The sequence below is a fragment of the Drosophila rhopaloa genome, unplaced genomic scaffold, assembly GCF_018152115.1.
Source record: "Drosophila rhopaloa isolate 14029-0021.01 unplaced genomic scaffold, ASM1815211v1 contig_2, whole genome shotgun sequence".
Taxonomy (NCBI): domain Eukaryota; kingdom Metazoa; phylum Arthropoda; class Insecta; order Diptera; family Drosophilidae; genus Drosophila; species Drosophila rhopaloa.
Genome location: NW_025335083.1, coordinates 65,185 through 81,806, shown reverse-complemented (window position 1 = coordinate 81,806; position 16,622 = coordinate 65,185). Strand labels below are relative to the sequence as shown.

The 16,622-nt window shown below is 41.4% G+C and overlaps 12 protein-coding genes and 1 pseudogene across 12 annotated transcripts; 6 read left to right on the top strand and 7 right to left on the bottom strand.

Moving 5' to 3' along the window:
- Positions 1-1,042: 1,042 nt before the first annotated feature.
- LOC123037725 (histone H2B) lies at positions 1,043-1,495 on the top strand. The gene has a single exon (XM_044459531.1). It carries the CDS (start codon positions 1,079-1,081, stop codon positions 1,448-1,450), a length of 372 nt encoding a protein of 123 aa, XP_044315466.1. The 5' UTR covers positions 1,043-1,078; the 3' UTR covers positions 1,451-1,495.
- Positions 1,496-1,793: 298 nt separating this feature from the next.
- On the bottom strand, positions 1,794-2,635 carry LOC123037724 (annotated as a pseudogene).
- Positions 2,636-4,512: 1,877 nt separating this feature from the next.
- On the top strand, positions 4,513-4,930 carry LOC123037721 (histone H4). The gene has a single exon (XM_044459501.1). It carries the CDS (start codon positions 4,572-4,574, stop codon positions 4,881-4,883), a length of 312 nt encoding a protein of 103 aa, XP_044315436.1. The 5' UTR covers positions 4,513-4,571; the 3' UTR covers positions 4,884-4,930.
- A 393-nt stretch (positions 4,931-5,323) lies between these two features.
- LOC123037711 (histone H2A) lies at positions 5,324-5,807 on the bottom strand. The gene has a single exon (XM_044459491.1). The coding sequence runs from the start codon at positions 5,760-5,762 to the stop codon at positions 5,388-5,390; it is 375 nt and encodes a 124-aa protein (XP_044315426.1). The 5' UTR covers positions 5,763-5,807; the 3' UTR covers positions 5,324-5,387.
- Positions 5,808-5,926: 119 nt separating this feature from the next.
- Positions 5,927-6,503, top strand: LOC123037713 (histone H2B). The gene has a single exon (XM_044459493.1). The coding sequence runs from the start codon at positions 5,982-5,984 to the stop codon at positions 6,351-6,353; it is 372 nt and encodes a 123-aa protein (XP_044315428.1). The 5' UTR covers positions 5,927-5,981; the 3' UTR covers positions 6,354-6,503.
- A 193-nt stretch (positions 6,504-6,696) lies between these two features.
- Positions 6,697-7,570, bottom strand: LOC123037705 (histone H1-like). The gene has a single exon (XM_044459485.1). The coding sequence runs from the start codon at positions 7,525-7,527 to the stop codon at positions 6,787-6,789; it is 741 nt and encodes a 246-aa protein (XP_044315420.1). The 5' UTR covers positions 7,528-7,570; the 3' UTR covers positions 6,697-6,786.
- A 2,030-nt stretch (positions 7,571-9,600) lies between these two features.
- LOC123037718 (histone H4) lies at positions 9,601-10,019 on the top strand. The gene has a single exon (XM_044459498.1). The coding sequence runs from the start codon at positions 9,661-9,663 to the stop codon at positions 9,970-9,972; it is 312 nt and encodes a 103-aa protein (XP_044315433.1). The 5' UTR covers positions 9,601-9,660; the 3' UTR covers positions 9,973-10,019.
- A 393-nt stretch (positions 10,020-10,412) lies between these two features.
- On the bottom strand, positions 10,413-10,896 carry LOC123037710 (histone H2A). Its single transcript, XM_044459490.1, has one exon. The coding sequence runs from the start codon at positions 10,849-10,851 to the stop codon at positions 10,477-10,479; it is 375 nt and encodes a 124-aa protein (XP_044315425.1). The 5' UTR covers positions 10,852-10,896; the 3' UTR covers positions 10,413-10,476.
- Positions 10,897-11,015: 119 nt separating this feature from the next.
- Positions 11,016-11,592, top strand: LOC123037712 (histone H2B). The gene has a single exon (XM_044459492.1). The coding sequence runs from the start codon at positions 11,071-11,073 to the stop codon at positions 11,440-11,442; it is 372 nt and encodes a 123-aa protein (XP_044315427.1). The 5' UTR covers positions 11,016-11,070; the 3' UTR covers positions 11,443-11,592.
- Positions 11,593-11,785: 193 nt separating this feature from the next.
- Positions 11,786-12,657, bottom strand: LOC123037702 (histone H1-like). The gene has a single exon (XM_044459482.1). It carries the CDS (start codon positions 12,614-12,616, stop codon positions 11,876-11,878), a length of 741 nt encoding a protein of 246 aa, XP_044315417.1. The 5' UTR covers positions 12,617-12,657; the 3' UTR covers positions 11,786-11,875.
- A 1,940-nt stretch (positions 12,658-14,597) lies between these two features.
- Positions 14,598-15,147, bottom strand: LOC123037706 (histone H3). Its single transcript, XM_044459486.1, has one exon. It carries the CDS (start codon positions 15,070-15,072, stop codon positions 14,662-14,664), a length of 411 nt encoding a protein of 136 aa, XP_044315421.1. The 5' UTR covers positions 15,073-15,147; the 3' UTR covers positions 14,598-14,661.
- Positions 15,148-15,299: 152 nt separating this feature from the next.
- Positions 15,300-15,718, top strand: LOC123037719 (histone H4). The gene has a single exon (XM_044459499.1). The coding sequence runs from the start codon at positions 15,360-15,362 to the stop codon at positions 15,669-15,671; it is 312 nt and encodes a 103-aa protein (XP_044315434.1). The 5' UTR covers positions 15,300-15,359; the 3' UTR covers positions 15,672-15,718.
- A 393-nt stretch (positions 15,719-16,111) lies between these two features.
- LOC123037708 (histone H2A) lies at positions 16,112-16,595 on the bottom strand. Its single transcript, XM_044459488.1, has one exon. It carries the CDS (start codon positions 16,548-16,550, stop codon positions 16,176-16,178), a length of 375 nt encoding a protein of 124 aa, XP_044315423.1. The 5' UTR covers positions 16,551-16,595; the 3' UTR covers positions 16,112-16,175.
- Between the last annotated feature and the right edge of the window lie 27 nt (positions 16,596-16,622).

The window sequence follows — 16,622 nt, the reverse complement described above, 5'->3', positions numbered from 1 at the left end:
TATCATGCCTATATCTCGCCATATTCCCTTTGCCTCTCTCAAAATTGGGTCATTGGACATATCAAGGCCATCCTAGCCATACCCAGAGCGAACCGGGCTAGTTTAAATAGCTAGATAGCCAAGACATCAGCAGAAGGGGGCGCCACTCCAGTAGGGGTTGCCACCCTCCTACTTTATCGATAGCCCTACCAAAAACGAATACCTTCTTCCTAATTCCTCCAGCCGATTCCAACTTGAAATGCAACAAACGCAAAATACTTCGCATCTCTATTGGTCCTCAATGCAGGGATATATTTACACATCACTATATACCAAATAAAACCCTTTACACAATAACCAAAACTACGAGATTAGATAGACAAATGTTTCTCATCTTAGATAAATTCATCATCACAAACAACATATCACAAACTCAAATCCCTCCATACTTACCAACTGAACTAATCACCATACACCATAGAAATGATCTCATGGAAAAAGGAATTCTGTACGACGAGGTCGGAAATCTTATTTTCTACCATAGAAAACACCAATCCATCAGCCCAGCTGATGGCCTAGTCTACAACATAAGTCAATAAAAGAACATATATAAATATCTAAATCATAAACAATATTATGAAATCTCAATATAATTTAGTTGATCCACTCAACTTATATTCCTTGTACATATTCCCCACCTGTAAATATCCACTTTACCCTCACCCGTAGTATATAACATAGATTTAAGTCTCAAACAAAACAATCAAAACTAATGAACTCAGGGTTTTTTTAAAAAAAACTTTTTCCCGGAACATACCAAATGAAATGAAATTGAACTATTTTTAAGATACAATAATACACTCATATTAGCAGAAATCATAAGATCAATATTAAAAGACTAAAGCCCAGATAAGCTTGAAGCGCAGGGTTAAACTATAATTTTCTAAATAGTCAGTAAGCACGAACCTTGTCAATCATGTTGTACTATTGTTTAAGAATAACTGTATATCTGAACTAAAATTTTGACAATAAATGAATGAATGAATGCTCCGTTATGATCAGTGAATTGTGTTTGTGAAATTAAAAGTGAACTGAAATAATGCCGCCGAAAACTAGTGGAAAGGCAGCCAAGAAGGCTGGCAAGGCTCAGAAGAACATCACCAAGACCGACAAGAAGAAGAAGCGCAAGAGGAAGGAGAGCTATGCGATCTACATCTACAAGGTTCTGAAGCAGGTCCACCCTGACACCGGCATTTCGTCGAAGGCGATGAGCATCATGAACAGCTTTGTGAATGACATCTTCGAGCGTATTGCTGCAGAGGCTTCTCGTCTGGCCCACTACAACAAACGGTCGACCATCACCAGTCGGGAAATCCAAACGGCTGTTCGCCTGCTTCTGCCCGGAGAGTTGGCCAAGCACGCCGTTAGTGAGGGAACCAAGGCTGTCACCAAGTACACCAGCTCCAAGTAAATTTTCTGCGTTTGCGGAGGAAGATCCAAAACGGCCCTTTTTAGGGCCACAACATATTTTACCAAAGAAACTACATTTTCAATACCATTCGCAATACAATATAAAATAATCAAAATAGTCCAGTTTAAATAAATAAATAAATTTATTCGATTCTGAATGCTACATTATTTGCCGACTTAGCCGCGGTTGCGTGCGTCAAAAGAATTAAATAAACTATTTTCAAAGATGTAATTCCGCCGCTACAGTTCTTTCAAAAAAGCACAATCACTATATTCTTGCTTTATAAAATAATTTGAATGCTATATCGAAAGAATCTTTCTCTTGTTAACAAACATTGTAGCCCTGAAAAGGGCTGTATAAATCAATTTCAGATTTCGAAATCTTAAATTGCGACTGTGAGCGTCCAGGTACAGGTACTGTACTTTTTCACAGTTTACTTCTTGGCAGCGGTAGTCTTTGCTTTCGGCTTCTTAGCTGTAGCAGGGGCAGCTGCTTTCTTTACCGCCTTTTTCGGCTTAGCAGACGCCGCTGGCTTGGTTTTGGGTGCTTTAGCTGCCTTCGGCTTCGCTGCGGTCGACTTGGTCTTTGGTGCTGCTGGCTTTGCCTTCACGGTTCCAGTTTTCTTAGCATCCTTGGCCCTTGCCTTCTCGGTTTTTTTTTTTCTCGGCGGTCTTTTTGGTGGCCACAGCCTTCTTGATCTTGGGCTTTTTGTCGGCAGCCTTCTTGGCGGTGGCTCCGGTCTTCTTAACGGCTACCTTCCTGCTTTTGACTTTCTTCTCAGCAGACGCAACCTTTGGCTTGGGATCCTTCGCGGCAGACGCCGACAGTTTAAATGAACCAGACGCGCCCTTTCCCTTTGTTTGGATCAGTTTCCCATTGACGACGGCAGATTTCAAATACTTCTTAATGAATGGAGCCAATTTCTGGGCATCGCATTTGTAGGTGGCTGTGATATATTTCTTGATTGCCAGAAGCGATGAGCCGCCACGTTCCTTCAAATTCTTAATGAAAGCGTCCACCATTTGCTGAGTTGGCGGGTGCGATGGCGGTGCAGTGGGCTTCTTTGCCTTTGTGCCAGCGGATCCAGATGCCTTTTTGGCAGCCACCTTCTTCTCAACTGGCGCTGGTGGGGCAGCCACTGGGGACGCGGCCGTTGCAACTGCAGTTTCAGTCATTTTTGATCACTTAAATACACTTTGTTGTTTAGAAAATGGCGCGCGCACTTGCTGCCGACCTCCTTCATACGGGTGAGAATCGAGGAGGAGAGCACTTCTACTTTGGGTCTGACATCAGTCATTTGCTGTGCTGATGTCTGCTTGAAGTGCAAACTTATTTTCTGGTTTTTATTGTTTAAGACCTTTAATCGAAACAATGTTGTTGATTCTATACTAACTTAAATGTTTCATAAAGCACTTTGCATTTACGAAAATGTAATATCTTGTTTCGTTGGCCTTTTATCGCTGAATAAACTTGAACATTGTCATTTGTAATTTGAGCAATTTATTTAAAAACCTATTTTAAAATTAGAAATCTAACAAATATTTGTACGATTCTTAATACAAAATGAAATTTGAACTTTTTACTTTAGGAAATATTGAAAATTTAATCCGTTTTCATTAATTAAGATATTTTATTACTTGTTCCAAGTTGAGCCCAGTCGACATAAAAAGTTTGCTTTCAGGGTACATTCGGTCATAGTTTTCGAGATGAAAAAAATATAAAAGTTTCAAAATGTTATAGTTATTTAAGATTTTCTTAAACAAATCATTTGCATGTTTTGACCGACTTAATTTTTTAGTAATGTTTATGATAGTTTTAGCCAAAATAGGCAAATTTGGCTTGGCTATTCCCTTACAATCTTGCTCCTATTTAAAATCGTACCAAGTCCCAATCAAAAAAAAAATATAAATTGTATTGATTTTTGACATATTTTTGATTTGTTTAATAGTTAAGAGATTCCTAAACGTTGCTAACTTATTTTTAGAGTGTGTTTTGCAGTTTTTCGATTTTTTAAAGAGATTTGAATACGGCATGTGGGTTGTGCTTGTCCCAAACAACCTTGTGCCTGATAAAAGTCCCACCAAATACCAATCGAAAAAATACAAATTCGAACTTTTTCGAGATAGGTTTTGTTTTATTTGATAAATAAGGGATTCGTTATTGTTGCTAACTTATTTTAAAATTGAGTTTAATAGTTTTTCGGTTTTTTAATGACAGTTGAATGGTTAGTGCTATTCCCTTCAAACCTTGCACATTGTTCACATTCCAATTATTAAAATAAAATACATATTTATATATTTATTATAATTAGAAGACGCCAAAAGAAAAATTAATATCTCATCGAAAGTATTTTGTGGTCCTGAAAAGGACCGATTTGTACAAAGTATGCTGGCGCATTGGTCGCTAGTTGAGACCGTCTCAGCTTAAGCACGCTCACCGCGAATGCGACGGGCCAACTGGATGTCCTTGGGCATGATTGTTACACGCTTGGCATGAATGGCACACAAGTTGGTATCTTCAAAAAGGCCAACAAGATATGCTTCACTAGCTTCCTGAAGAGCCATCACTGCCGAGCTCTGGAACCGCAAATCAGTCTTGAAGTCCTGAGCGATCTCACGCACCAGACGCTGGAAAGGCAGTTTGCGAATCAGCAGCTCGGTACTCTTCTGGTAGCGACGGATCTCACGCAGGGCCACAGTTCCGGGGCGATAGCGATGGGGCTTCTTCACGCCTCCGGTGGCTGGGGCGCTCTTACGAGCGGCCTTGGTGGCCAGTTGTTTGCGTGGCGCCTTGCCACCAGTCGACTTGCGAGCGGTTTGCTTGGTACGAGCCATTTTCGATTTCTATGTTGATATTTATATTCACTGATGTTCACTTCGCGTCTGAAAACACAATAAACGGTTGCCGCGTTCGCTGCCTGCTTATATAGCAAAATGTAGAGGGTTGGAAAGAGAAAGAGGCAGAGGCCATCTCGTTTGACGAGCGAAGAGCGAGACGAATATATCGCTCGGACTCGCTCGGGTATCTATGGGTTTAGGTATAAATAGGGGCACGCCGAAAAATCGGAATTAGTTCTTCAGTGACTTTCGTGCAGTGTGTTAATATAGTAGAAAAGTGAAAAATGACTGGTCGTGGTAAAGGAGGCAAAGGCTTGGGAAAAGGTGGCGCCAAGCGTCATCGCAAAGTGCTGCGTGATAACATCCAGGGTATTACGAAGCCAGCCATACGCCGTTTGGCTCGTCGTGGCGGTGTGAAGCGCATCTCCGGATTAATTTACGAGGAAACACGTGGTGTTCTGAAGGTGTTCCTGGAGAACGTTATCCGTGATGCCGTCACCTACACCGAACACGCCAAGAGGAAGACTGTCACAGCCATGGATGTCGTGTACGCCCTGAAGAGGCAAGGCCGCACCCTGTACGGTTTCGGCGGTTAAAAACAAGTACAGCTTGTACTTCATTCAGCAATCGGTCCTTTTCAGGACCACCATTACATCTCCAAAGCAGACAAATTTTCAAAACATTTTACGCTTTTTTGTTTTATTGGCTGGGAACTCCAAATTGGGAGTGAACAAAATCGAAATATTTAGTTTTCACCGCGAGCATTCGTCCGTTTCTCAAACAGGTAGAAAAATGTGTTGTAAAACAATCACTTACAGACATGTATAAAAATGTTTTTTGTTCAGACTGTACTGTTTCAGATGCGAAAGCAGTCTGTCTGATAAAGTTATACAATAAAATTATTATTTAACTTCCCGAACATTTTTAAAACCCAAGATGATGTGTTCACTAGATACATATTTTTTATTTGAAATACTTTTTGATGCCTGATGTTCTATTTGAAAATATTAACAATTCTTTGGTAAAAACTTGGTCGTCCTGAAAAGGACGGTTGGGTATGTTTATGTACAAGTATGTAGTTGGCTCTGCTTTTGGAACGTTTAAGCCTTCTTCTCGGTCTTCTTGGGCAACAGAACAGCCTGGATATTGGGCAATACTCCACCCTGGGCAATGGTGACGCCGGAGAGCAGCTTGTTCAATTCTTCGTCGTTGCGAATGGCCAGCTGCAGATGACGCGGGATAATCCTAGTCTTCTTGTTGTCACGAGCAGCATTGCCAGCCAACTCGAGAACCTCGGCGGCCAGATATTCCATCACGGCAGCCAGGTAAACCGGAGCGCCGGCACCAACACGCTCGGCATAGTTGCCCTTGCGGAGCAGACGGTGAATACGGCCTACTGGGAACTGAAGACCAGCCCGGTTGGAGCGGGACTTTGCCTTTCCCTTCACTTTGCCACCTTTTCCACGACCAGACATTTTGCTTTATTTCACTTAGTTCACTTAACACACAAAAACGAATGCTCGAGAAAAATTGGTAGCCACATATTTATACTTTTTTGCCTGCCTGCGCGTTTAGTTAGGGTTTGGTGCCTTATACCTGAAAAGGTTGCTCGAAAAAAAGTATAAGGGTGAACGCGTTCCGGCTCCGTTATGATCAGTGAATTGTGTTTGTGAAATTAAAAGTGAACTGAAATAATGCCGCCGAAAACTAGTGGAAAGGCAGCCAAGAAGGCTGGCAAGGCTCAGAAGAACATCACCAAGACCGACAAGAAGAAGAAGCGCAAGAGGAAGGAGAGCTATGCGATCTACATCTACAAGGTTCTGAAGCAGGTCCACCCTGACACCGGCATTTCGTCGAAGGCGATGAGCATCATGAACAGCTTTGTGAATGACATCTTCGAGCGTATTGCTGCAGAGGCTTCTCGTCTGGCCCACTACAACAAACGGTCGACCATCACCAGTCGGGAAATCCAAACGGCTGTTCGCCTGCTTCTGCCCGGAGAGTTGGCCAAGCACGCCGTTAGTGAGGGAACCAAGGCTGTCACCAAGTACACCAGCTCCAAGTAAATTTTCTGCGTTTGCGGAGGAAGATCCAAAACGGCCCTTTTTAGGGCCACAACATATTTTACCAAAGAAACTAAATTTTCAATACCATTCGCAATACAATATAAAATAATCAAAATAGTCCAGTTTAAATAAATAAATAAATTTATTCGATTCTGAATGCTACATTATTTGCCGACTTAGCCGCGGTTGCGTGCGTCAAAAGAATTAAATAAACTATTTTCAAAGATGTAATTCCGCCGCTACAGTTCTTTCAAAAAAGCACAATCACTATATTCTTGCTTTATAAAATAATTTGAATGCTATATCGAAAGAATCTTTCTCTTGTTAACAAACATTGTAGCCCTGAAAAGGGCTGTATAAATCAATTTCAGATTTCGAAATCTTAAATTGCGACTGTGAGCGTCCAGGTACAGGTACTGTACTTTTTCACAGTTTACTTCTTGGCAGCGGTAGTCTTTGCTTTCGGCTTCTTAGCTGTAGCAGGGGCAGCTGCTTTCTTTACCGCCTTTTTCGGTTTAGCAGACGCCGCTGGCTTGGTTTTGGGTGCTTTAGCTGCCTTCGGCTTCGCTGCGGTCGACTTGGTCTTTGGTGCTGCTGGCTTTGCCTTCACGGTTCCAGTTTTCTTAGCATCCTTGGCCCTTGCCTTCTCGGTTTTCTTTTTCTCGGCGGTCTTTTTGGTGGCCACAGCCTTCTTGATCTTGGGCTTTTTGTCGGCAGCCTTCTTGGCGGTGGCTCCGGTCTTCTTAACGGCTACCTTCCTGCTTTTGACTTTCTTCTCAGCAGACGCAACCTTTGGCTTGGGATCCTTCGCGGCAGACGCCGACAGTTTAAATGAACCAGACGCGCCCTTTCCCTTTGTTTGGATCAGTTTCCCATTGACGACGGCAGATTTCAAATACTTCTTAATGAATGGAGCCAATTTCTGGGCATCGCATTTGTAGGTGGCTGTGATATATTTCTTGATTGCCAGAAGCGATGAGCCGCCACGTTCCTTCAAATTCTTAATGGAAGCGTCCACCATTTGCTGAGTTGGCGGGTGCGATGGCGGTGCAGTGGGCTTCTTTGCCTTTGTGCCAGCGGATCCAGATGCCTTTTTGGCAGCCACCTTCTTCTCAACTGGCGCTGGTGGGGCAGCCACTGGGGACGCGGCCGTTGCAACTGCAGATTCAGACATTTTTGATCACTTAAATACACTTTGTTGTTTAGAAAATGGCGCGCGCGCTTGCTGCCGACCTCCTTCATACGGGTGAGAATCGAGGAGGAGAGCACTTCTACTATGGGTCTGACATCAGTCATTTGCTGTGCTGATGTCTGCTTGAAGTGCAAACTTATTTTCTGGTTTTTATTGTTTAAGACCTTTAATCGAAACAATGTTGTTGATTCTATACTAACTTAAATGTTTCATAAAGCACTTTGCATTTACGAAAATGTAATATCTTGTTTCGTTGGCCTTTTATCGCTGAATAAACTTGAACATTGTCATTTGTAATTTGAGCAATTTATTTAAAAACCTATTTTAAAATTAGAAATCTAACAAATATTTGTACGATTCTTAATACAAAATGAAATTTGAACTTTTTACTTTAGGAAATATTGAAAATTTAATCCGTTTTCATTAATTAAGATATTTTATTACTTGTTCCAAGTTGAGCCCAGTCGACATAAAAAGTTTGCTTTCAGGGTACATTCGGTCATAGTTTTCGAGATGAAAAAAATATAAAAGTTTCAAAATGTTATAGTTATTTAAGATTTTCTTAAACAAATCATTTGCATGTTTTGACCGACTTAATTTTTTAGTAATGTTTATGATAGTTTTGGCCAAAATAGGCAAATTTGGCTTGGCTATTCCTTTTTTTTTTTTTTTTTTTTTTTTTTTTTTTTAAAAAAAAAAAAAAATTTTTTTTTTTTTTTTTTTTTTTTTTTTTTTTTTTTTTTTTTTTTTTTTTTTTTTTTTTTTTTTTTTTTTTAAATTTTTTTTCCCATAAACTTTTCCTGATAAAAGTCCCACTTTTTTTAATCTTGCTCCTATTTAAAATCGTACCAAGTCCCAATCAAAAAAAAAATATAAATTGTATTGATTTTTGACATATTTTTGATTTGTTTAATAGTTAAGAGATTCCTAAACGTTGCTAACTTATTTTTAGAGTGTGTTTTGCAGTTTTTCGATTTTTTAAAGAGATTTGAATACGGCATGTGGGTTGTGCTTGTCCCAAACAACCTTGTGCCTGATAAAAGTCCCACCAAATACCAATCGAAAAAATACAAATTCGAACTTTTTCGAGATAGGTTTTGTTTTATTTGATAAATAAGGGATTCGTTATTGTTGCTAACTTATTTTAAAATTGAGTTTAATAGTTTTTCGGTTTTTTAATGACAGTTGAATGGTTAGTGCTATTCCCTTCAAACCTTGCACATTGTTCACATTCCAATGCCACACCCCCCTAAAGCGAATTATTTATTAAAATAAAATACATATTTATATATTTATTATAATTAGAAGACGCCAAAAGAAAAATTAATATCTCATCGAAAGTATTTTGTGGTCCTGAAAAGGACCGATTTGTACAAAGTATGCTGGCGCATTGGTCGCTAGTTGAGACCGTCTCAGCTTAAGCACGCTCACCGCGAATGCGACGGGCCAACTGGATGTCCTTGGGCATGATTGTTACACGCTTGGCATGAATGGCACACAAGTTGGTATCTTCAAAAAGGCCAACAAGATATGCTTCGCTAGCTTCCTGAAGAGCCATCACTGCCGAGCTCTGGAACCGCAAATCAGTCTTGAAGTCCTGAGCGATCTCACGCACCAGACGCTGGAAAGGCAGTTTGCGAATCAGCAGCTCGGTACTCTTCTGGTAGCGACGGATCTCACGCAGGGCCACAGTTCCGGGGCGATAGCGATGGGGCTTCTTCACGCCTCCGGTGGCTGGGGCGCTCTTACGAGCGGCCTTGGTGGCCAGTTGTTTGCGTGGCGCCTTGCCACCAGTCGACTTGCGAGCGGTTTGCTTGGTACGAGCCATTTTCGATTTCTATGTTGATATTTATATTCACTGATGTTCACTTCGCGTCTGAAAACACAATAAACGGTTGCCGCGTTCGCTGCCTGCTTATATAGCAAAATGTGGAGGGTTGGAAAGAGAAAGAGGCAGAGGCCATCTCGTTTGACGAGCGAAGAGCGAGACGAATATATCGCTCGGACTCGCTCGGGTATCTATGGGTTTAGGTATAAATAGGGGCACGCCGAAAAATCGGAATTAGTTCTTCAGTGACTTTCGTGCAGTGTGTTAATATAGTAGAAAAGTGAAAAATGACTGGTCGTGGTAAAGGAGGCAAAGGCTTGGGAAAAGGTGGCGCCAAGCGTCATCGCAAAGTGCTGCGTGATAACATCCAGGGTATTACGAAGCCAGCCATACGCCGTTTGGCTCGTCGTGGCGGTGTGAAGCGCATCTCCGGATTAATTTACGAGGAAACACGTGGTGTTCTGAAGGTGTTCCTGGAGAACGTTATCCGTGATGCCGTCACCTACACCGAACACGCCAAGAGGAAGACTGTCACAGCCATGGATGTCGTGTACGCCCTGAAGAGGCAAGGCCGCACCCTGTACGGTTTCGGCGGTTAAAAACAAGTACAGCTTGTACTTCATTCAGCAATCGGTCCTTTTCAGGACCACCATTACATCTCCAAAGCAGACAAATTTTCAAAACATTTTACGCTTTTTTGTTTTATTGGCTGGGAACTCCAAATTGGGAGTGAACAAAATCGAAATATTTAGTTTTCACCGCGAGCATTCGTCCGTTTCTCAAACAGGTAGAAAAATGTGTTGTAAAACAATCACTTACAGACATGTATAAAAATGTTTTTTGTTCAGACTGTACTGTTTCAGATGCGAAAGCAGTCTGTCTGATAAAGTTATACAATAAAATTATTATTTAACTTCCCGAACATTTTTAAAACCCAAGATGATGTGTTCACTAGATACATATTTTTTATTTGAAATACTTTTTGATGCCTGATGTTCTATTAGAAAATATTAACAATTCTTTGGTAAAAACTTGGTCGTCCTGAAAAGGACGGTTGGGTATGTTTATGTACAAGTATGTAGTTGGCTCTGCTTTTGGAACGTTTAAGCCTTCTTCTCGGTCTTCTTGGGCAACAGAACAGCCTGGATATTGGGCAATACTCCACCCTGGGCAATGGTGACGCCGGAGAGCAGCTTGTTCAATTCTTCGTCGTTGCGAATGGCCAGCTGCAGATGACGCGGGATAATCCTAGTCTTCTTGTTGTCACGAGCAGCATTGCCAGCCAACTCGAGAACCTCGGCGGCCAGATATTCCATCACGGCAGCCAGGTAAACCGGAGCGCCGGCACCAACACGCTCGGCATAGTTGCCCTTGCGGAGCAGACGGTGAATACGGCCTACTGGGAACTGAAGACCAGCCCGGTTGGAGCGGGACTTTGCCTTTCCCTTCACTTTGCCACCTTTTCCACGACCAGACATTTTGCTTTATTTCACTTAGTTCACTTAACACACAAAAACGAATGCTCGAGAAAAATTGGTAGCCACATATTTATACTTTTTTGCCTGCCTGCGCGTTTAGTTAGGGTTGGGTGCCTTATACCTGAAAAGGTTGCTCGAAAAAAAGTATAAGGGTGAACGCGTTCCGGCTCCGTTATGATCAGTGAATTGTGTTTGTGAAATTAAAAGTGAACTGAAATAATGCCGCCGAAAACTAGTGGAAAGGCAGCCAAGAAGGCTGGCAAGGCTCAGAAGAACATCACCAAGACCGACAAGAAGAAGAAGCGCAAGAGGAAGGAGAGCTATGCGATCTACATCTACAAGGTTCTGAAGCAGGTCCACCCTGACACCGGCATTTCGTCGAAGGCGATGAGCATCATGAACAGCTTTGTGAATGACATCTTCGAGCGTATTGCTGCAGAGGCTTCTCGTCTGGCCCACTACAACAAACGGTCGACCATCACCAGTCGGGAAATCCAAACGGCTGTTCGCCTGCTTCTGCCCGGAGAGTTGGCCAAGCACGCCGTTAGTGAGGGAACCAAGGCTGTCACCAAGTACACCAGCTCCAAGTAAATTTTCTGCGTTTGCGGAGGAAGATCCAAAACGGCCCTTTTTAGGGCCACAACATATTTTACCAAAGAAACTAAATTTTCAATACCATTCGCAATACAATATAAAATAATCAAAATAGTCCAGTTTAAATAAATAAATAAATTTATTCGATTCTGAATGCTACATTATTTGCCGACTTAGCCGCGGTTGCGTGCGTCAAAAGAATTAAATAAACTATTTTCAAAGATGTAATTCCGCCGCTACAGTTCTTTCAAAAAAGCACAATCACTATATTCTTGCTTTATAAAATAATTTGAATGCTATATCGAAAGAATCTTTCTCTTGTTAACAAACATTGTAGCCCTGAAAAGGGCTGTATAAATCAATTTCAGATTTCGAAATCTTAAATTGCGACTGTGAGCGTCCAGGTACAGGTACTGTACTTTTTCACAGTTTACTTCTTGGCAGCGGTAGTCTTTGCTTTCGGCTTCTTAGCTGTAGCAGGGGCAGCTGCTTTCTTTACCGCCTTTTTCGGTTTAGCAGACGCCGCTGGCTTGGTTTTGGGTGCTTTAGCTGCCTTCGGCTTCGCTGCGGTCGACTTGGTCTTTGGTGCTGCTGGCTTTGCCTTCACGGTTCCAGTTTTCTTAGCATCCTTGGCCCTTGCCTTCTCGGTTTTCTTTTTCTCGGCGGTCTTTTTGGAGGCCACAGCCTTCTTGATCTTGGGCTTTTTGTCGGCAGCCTTCTTGGCGGTGGCTCCGGTCTTCTTAACGGCTACCTTCCTGCTTTTGACTTTCTTCTCAGCAGACGCAACCTTTGGCTTGGGATCCTTCGCGGCAGACGCCGACAGTTTAAATGAACCAGACGCGCCCTTTCCCTTTGTTTGGATCAGTTTCCCATTGACGACGGCAGATTTCAAATACTTCTTAATGAATGGAGCCAATTTCTGGGCATCGCATTTGTAGGTGGCTGTGATATATTTCTTGATTGCCAGAAGCGATGAGCCGCCACGTTCCTTCAAATTCTTAATGGAAGCGTCCACCATTTGCTGAGTTGGCGGGTGCGATGGCGGTGCAGTGGGCTTCTTTGCCTTTGTGCCAGCGGATCCAGATGCCTTTTTGGCAGCCACCTTCTTCTCAACTGGCGCTGGTGGGGCAGCCACTGGGGACGCGGCCGTTGCAACTGCAGATTCAGACATTTTTGATCACTTAAATACACTTTGTTGTTTAGAAAATGGCGCGCGCGCTTGCTGCCGACCTCCTTCATACGGGTGAGAATCGAGGAGGAGAGCACTTCTACTATGGGTCTGACATCAGTCATTTGCTGTGCTGATGTCTGCTTGAAGTGCAAACTTATTTTCTGGTTTTTATTGTTTAAGACCTTTAATCGAAACAATGTTGTTGATTCTATACTAACTTAAATGTTTCATAAAGCACTTTGCATTTACGAAAATGTAATATCTTGTTTCGTTGGCCTTTTATCGCTGAATAAACTTGAACATTGTCATTTGTAATTTGAGCAATTTATTTAAAAACCTATTTTAAAATTAGAAATCTAACAAATATTTGTACGATTCTTAATACAAAATGAAATTTGAACTTTTTACTTTAGGAAATATTGAAAATTTAATCCGTTTTCATTAATTAAGATATTTTATTACTTGTTCCAAGTTGAGCCCAGTCGACATAAAAAGTTTGCTTTCAGGGTACATTCGGTCATAGTTTTCGAGATGAAAAAAATATAAAAGTTTCAAAATGTTATAGTTATTTAAGATTTTCTTAAACAAATCATTTGCATGTTTTGACCGACTTAAATTTTTAGTAATGTTTATGATAGTTTTGGCCAAAATTAGGCAAATCATTTGCTCCTGTTAATTAAATCGTACCAAGTCCCAATCAAAAAAAAAATATAAATTGTATTGTTTTTGACATATTTTTTTTTTTTAATTTTTTTAAGTATTTGTTTCCCAGGTTCCCCAACACTGCTGACTTATTTTCAGAGTGTGTTTTGCAGTTTTTCGATTTTTTAAAGAGATTTGAATACGGCATGTGGGTTGTGCTTGTCCCATACAACTTTGTGCCTGATAAAAGTCCCACCAAATACCAACAGAAAAAATACGAATTCGAACACTTTTCGAGATAGATTTTGTTTAATATTTAATAAATAAGGGATTCGTTATCGTTGCTAAACTATTTTCAAGTTGAGTTTAATAGTTTTTCGATTTTTTAATGAGATTTGAATGGCTTGGCTATTCCCTTACAATCTTGCTCCTGTTTAAAATCGTACCAAGTCCCAATCAAAAAAAAATATAAATTGTATTGATTTTTGACATATTTTTTTGATTTGTTTAATAGTTAAGAGATTCCTAAACGTTGCTAACTTATTTTTAGAGTGTCTTTTGCAGTTTTTCGATTTTTTAAAGAGATTTGAATACGGCATGTGGGTTGTGCTTGTCCCATACAACCTTGTGCCTGATAAAAGTCCCACCAAATACCAATCGAAAAAAAATACGAATTCGAACTTTTTCGAGATAGATTTTGTTTTATTTAATAAATAAGGGATTCGTTATCGTTGCTAAACTATTTTCAAGTTGAGTTTAATAGTTTTTCCATTTTTTAATGAGATTTGAATGGCTTGGCTATTCCTTTACAATCTTGCTCCTTTTTAAAATCGCACCAAGTCCCAATCAAAAAAAAATATAAATTGTATTGATTTTTAACATATTTTTTATTTGTTTAATAGTTAAGAGATTCCTAAACGTTGCTAACTTATTTTTAGAGTGTGTTTTGCAGTTTTTCGATTTTTTAAAGAGATTTGAATACGGCATGTGGGTTGTGCTTGTCCCAAACAACCTTGTGCCTGATAAAAGTCCCACCAAATACCAATCGAAAAAATACAAATTCGAACTTTTTCGAGATAGGTTTTGTTTTATTTGATAAATAAGGGATTCGTTATTGTTGCTAACTTATTTTAAAATTGAGTTTAATAGTTTTTCGGTTTTTTAATGACAGTTGAATGGTTAGTGCTATTCCCTTCAAACCTTGCACATTGTTCACATCCCAATGCCACACCCCCCTAAAGCGAATTATTTATTAAAATAAAATACATATTTATATATTTATTATAATTAGAAGACGCCAAAAGAAAAATTAATATCTCATCGAAAGTATTTTGTGGTCCTGAAAAGGACCGATTTGTACAAAGTATGCTGGCGCATTGGTCGCTAGTTGAGACCGTCTCAGCTTAAGCACGCTCACCGCGAATGCGACGGGCCAACTGGATGTCCTTGGGCATGATTGTTACACGCTTGGCATGAATGGCACACAAGTTGGTATCTTCAAAAAGGCCAACAAGATATGCTTCGCTAGCTTCCTGAAGAGCCATCACTGCCGAGCTCTGGAACCGCAAATCAGTCTTGAAGTCCTGAGCGATCTCACGCACCAGACGCTGGAAAGGCAGTTTGCGAATCAGCAGCTCGGTACTCTTCTGGTAGCGACGGATCTCACGCAGGGCCACAGTTCCGGGGCGATAGCGATGGGGCTTCTTCACGCCTCCGGTGGCTGGGGCGCTCTTACGAGCGGCCTTGGTGGCCAGTTGTTTGCGTGGCGCCTTGCCACCAGTCGACTTGCGAGCGGTTTGCTTGGTACGAGCCATTTTCGATTTCTATGTTGATATTTATATTCACTGATGTTCACTTCGCGTCTGAAAACACAATAAACGGTTGCCGCGTTCGCTGCCTGCTTATATAGCAAAATGTGGAGGGTTGGAAAGAGAAAGAGGCAGAGGCCATCTCGTTTGACGAGCGAAGAGCGAGACGAATATATCGCTCGGACTCGCTCGGGTATCTATGGGTTTAGGTATAAATAGGGGCACGCCGAAAAATCGGAATTAGTTCTTCAGTGACTTTCGTGCAGTGTGTTAATATAGTAGAAAAGTGAAAAATGACTGGTCGTGGTAAAGGAGGCAAAGGCTTGGGAAAAGGTGGCGCCAAGCGTCATCGCAAAGTGCTGCGTGATAACATCCAGGGTATTACGAAGCCAGCCATACGCCGTTTGGCTCGTCGTGGCGGTGTGAAGCGCATCTCCGGATTAATTTACGAGGAAACACGTGGTGTTCTGAAGGTGTTCCTGGAGAACGTTATCCGTGATGCCGTCACCTACACCGAACACGCCAAGAGGAAGACTGTCACAGCCATGGATGTCGTGTACGCCCTGAAGAGGCAAGGCCGCACCCTGTACGGTTTCGGCGGTTAAAAACAAGTACAGCTTGTACTTCATTCAGCAATCGGTCCTTTTCAGGACCACCATTACATCTCCAAAGCAGACAAATTTTCAAAACATTTTACGCTTTTTTGTTTTATTGGCTGGGAACTCCAAATTGGGAGTGAACAAAATCGAAATATTTAGTTTTCACCGCGAGCATTCGTCCGTTTCTCAAACAGGTAGAAAAATGTGTTGTAAAACAATCACTTACAGACATGTATAAAAATGTTTTTTGTTCAGACTGTACTGTTTCAGATGCGAAAGCAGTCTGTCTGATAAAGTTATACAATAAAATTATTATTTAACTTCCCGAACATTTTTAAAACCCAAGATGATGTGTTCACTAGATACATATTTTTTATTTGAAATACTTTTTGATGCCTGATGTTCTATTAGAAAATATTAACAATTCTTTGGTAAAAACTTGGTCGTCCTGAAAAGGACGGTTGGGTATGTTTATGTACAAGTATGTAGTTGGCTCTGCTTTTGGAACGTTTAAGCCTTCTTCTCGGTCTTCTTGGGCAACAGAACAGCCTGGATATTGGGCAATACTCCACCCTGGGCAATGGTGACGCCGGAGAGCAGCTTGTTCAATTCTTCGTCGTTGCGAATGGCCAGCTGCAGATGACGCGGGATAATCCTAGTCTTCTTGTTGTCACGAGCAGCATTGCCAGCCAACTCGAGAACCTCGGCGGCCAGATATTCCATCACGGCAGCCAGGTAAACCGGAGCGCCGGCACCAACACGCTCGGCATAGTTGCCCTTGCGGAGCAGACGGTGAATACGGCCTACTGGGAACTGAAGACCAGCCCGGTTGGAGCGGGACTTTGCCTTTCCCTTCACTTTGCCACCTTTTCCACGACCAGACATTTTGCTTTATTTCACTTAGTTCACTTAACACACAAAAACGAATGCTCGAGAAAAATTGGTAGCCACATATTT

Bases quoted from the DNA above. Each gene is read 5' to 3' on its own strand.
- LOC123037712 (XM_044459492.1), top strand. From the start codon at position 11,071: ATGCCGCCGAAAACTAGTGGAAAGGCAGCCAAGAAGGCTGGCAAGGCT.
- LOC123037713 (XM_044459493.1), top strand. From the start codon at position 5,982: ATGCCGCCGAAAACTAGTGGAAAGGCAGCCAAGAAGGCTGGCAAGGCT.
- LOC123037702 (XM_044459482.1), bottom strand. From the start codon at position 12,616: ATGTCTGAATCTGCAGTTGCAACGGCCGCGTCCCCAGTGGCTGCCCCA.
- LOC123037719 (XM_044459499.1), top strand. From the start codon at position 15,360: ATGACTGGTCGTGGTAAAGGAGGCAAAGGCTTGGGAAAAGGTGGCGCC.
- LOC123037705 (XM_044459485.1), bottom strand. From the start codon at position 7,527: ATGTCTGAATCTGCAGTTGCAACGGCCGCGTCCCCAGTGGCTGCCCCA.
- LOC123037725 (XM_044459531.1), top strand. From the start codon at position 1,079: ATGCCGCCGAAAACTAGTGGAAAGGCAGCCAAGAAGGCTGGCAAGGCT.
- LOC123037721 (XM_044459501.1), top strand. From the start codon at position 4,572: ATGACTGGTCGTGGTAAAGGAGGCAAAGGCTTGGGAAAAGGTGGCGCC.
- LOC123037711 (XM_044459491.1), bottom strand. From the start codon at position 5,762: ATGTCTGGTCGTGGAAAAGGTGGCAAAGTGAAGGGAAAGGCAAAGTCC.
- LOC123037706 (XM_044459486.1), bottom strand. From the start codon at position 15,072: ATGGCTCGTACCAAGCAAACCGCTCGCAAGTCGACTGGTGGCAAGGCG.
- LOC123037718 (XM_044459498.1), top strand. From the start codon at position 9,661: ATGACTGGTCGTGGTAAAGGAGGCAAAGGCTTGGGAAAAGGTGGCGCC.
- LOC123037708 (XM_044459488.1), bottom strand. From the start codon at position 16,550: ATGTCTGGTCGTGGAAAAGGTGGCAAAGTGAAGGGAAAGGCAAAGTCC.
- LOC123037710 (XM_044459490.1), bottom strand. From the start codon at position 10,851: ATGTCTGGTCGTGGAAAAGGTGGCAAAGTGAAGGGAAAGGCAAAGTCC.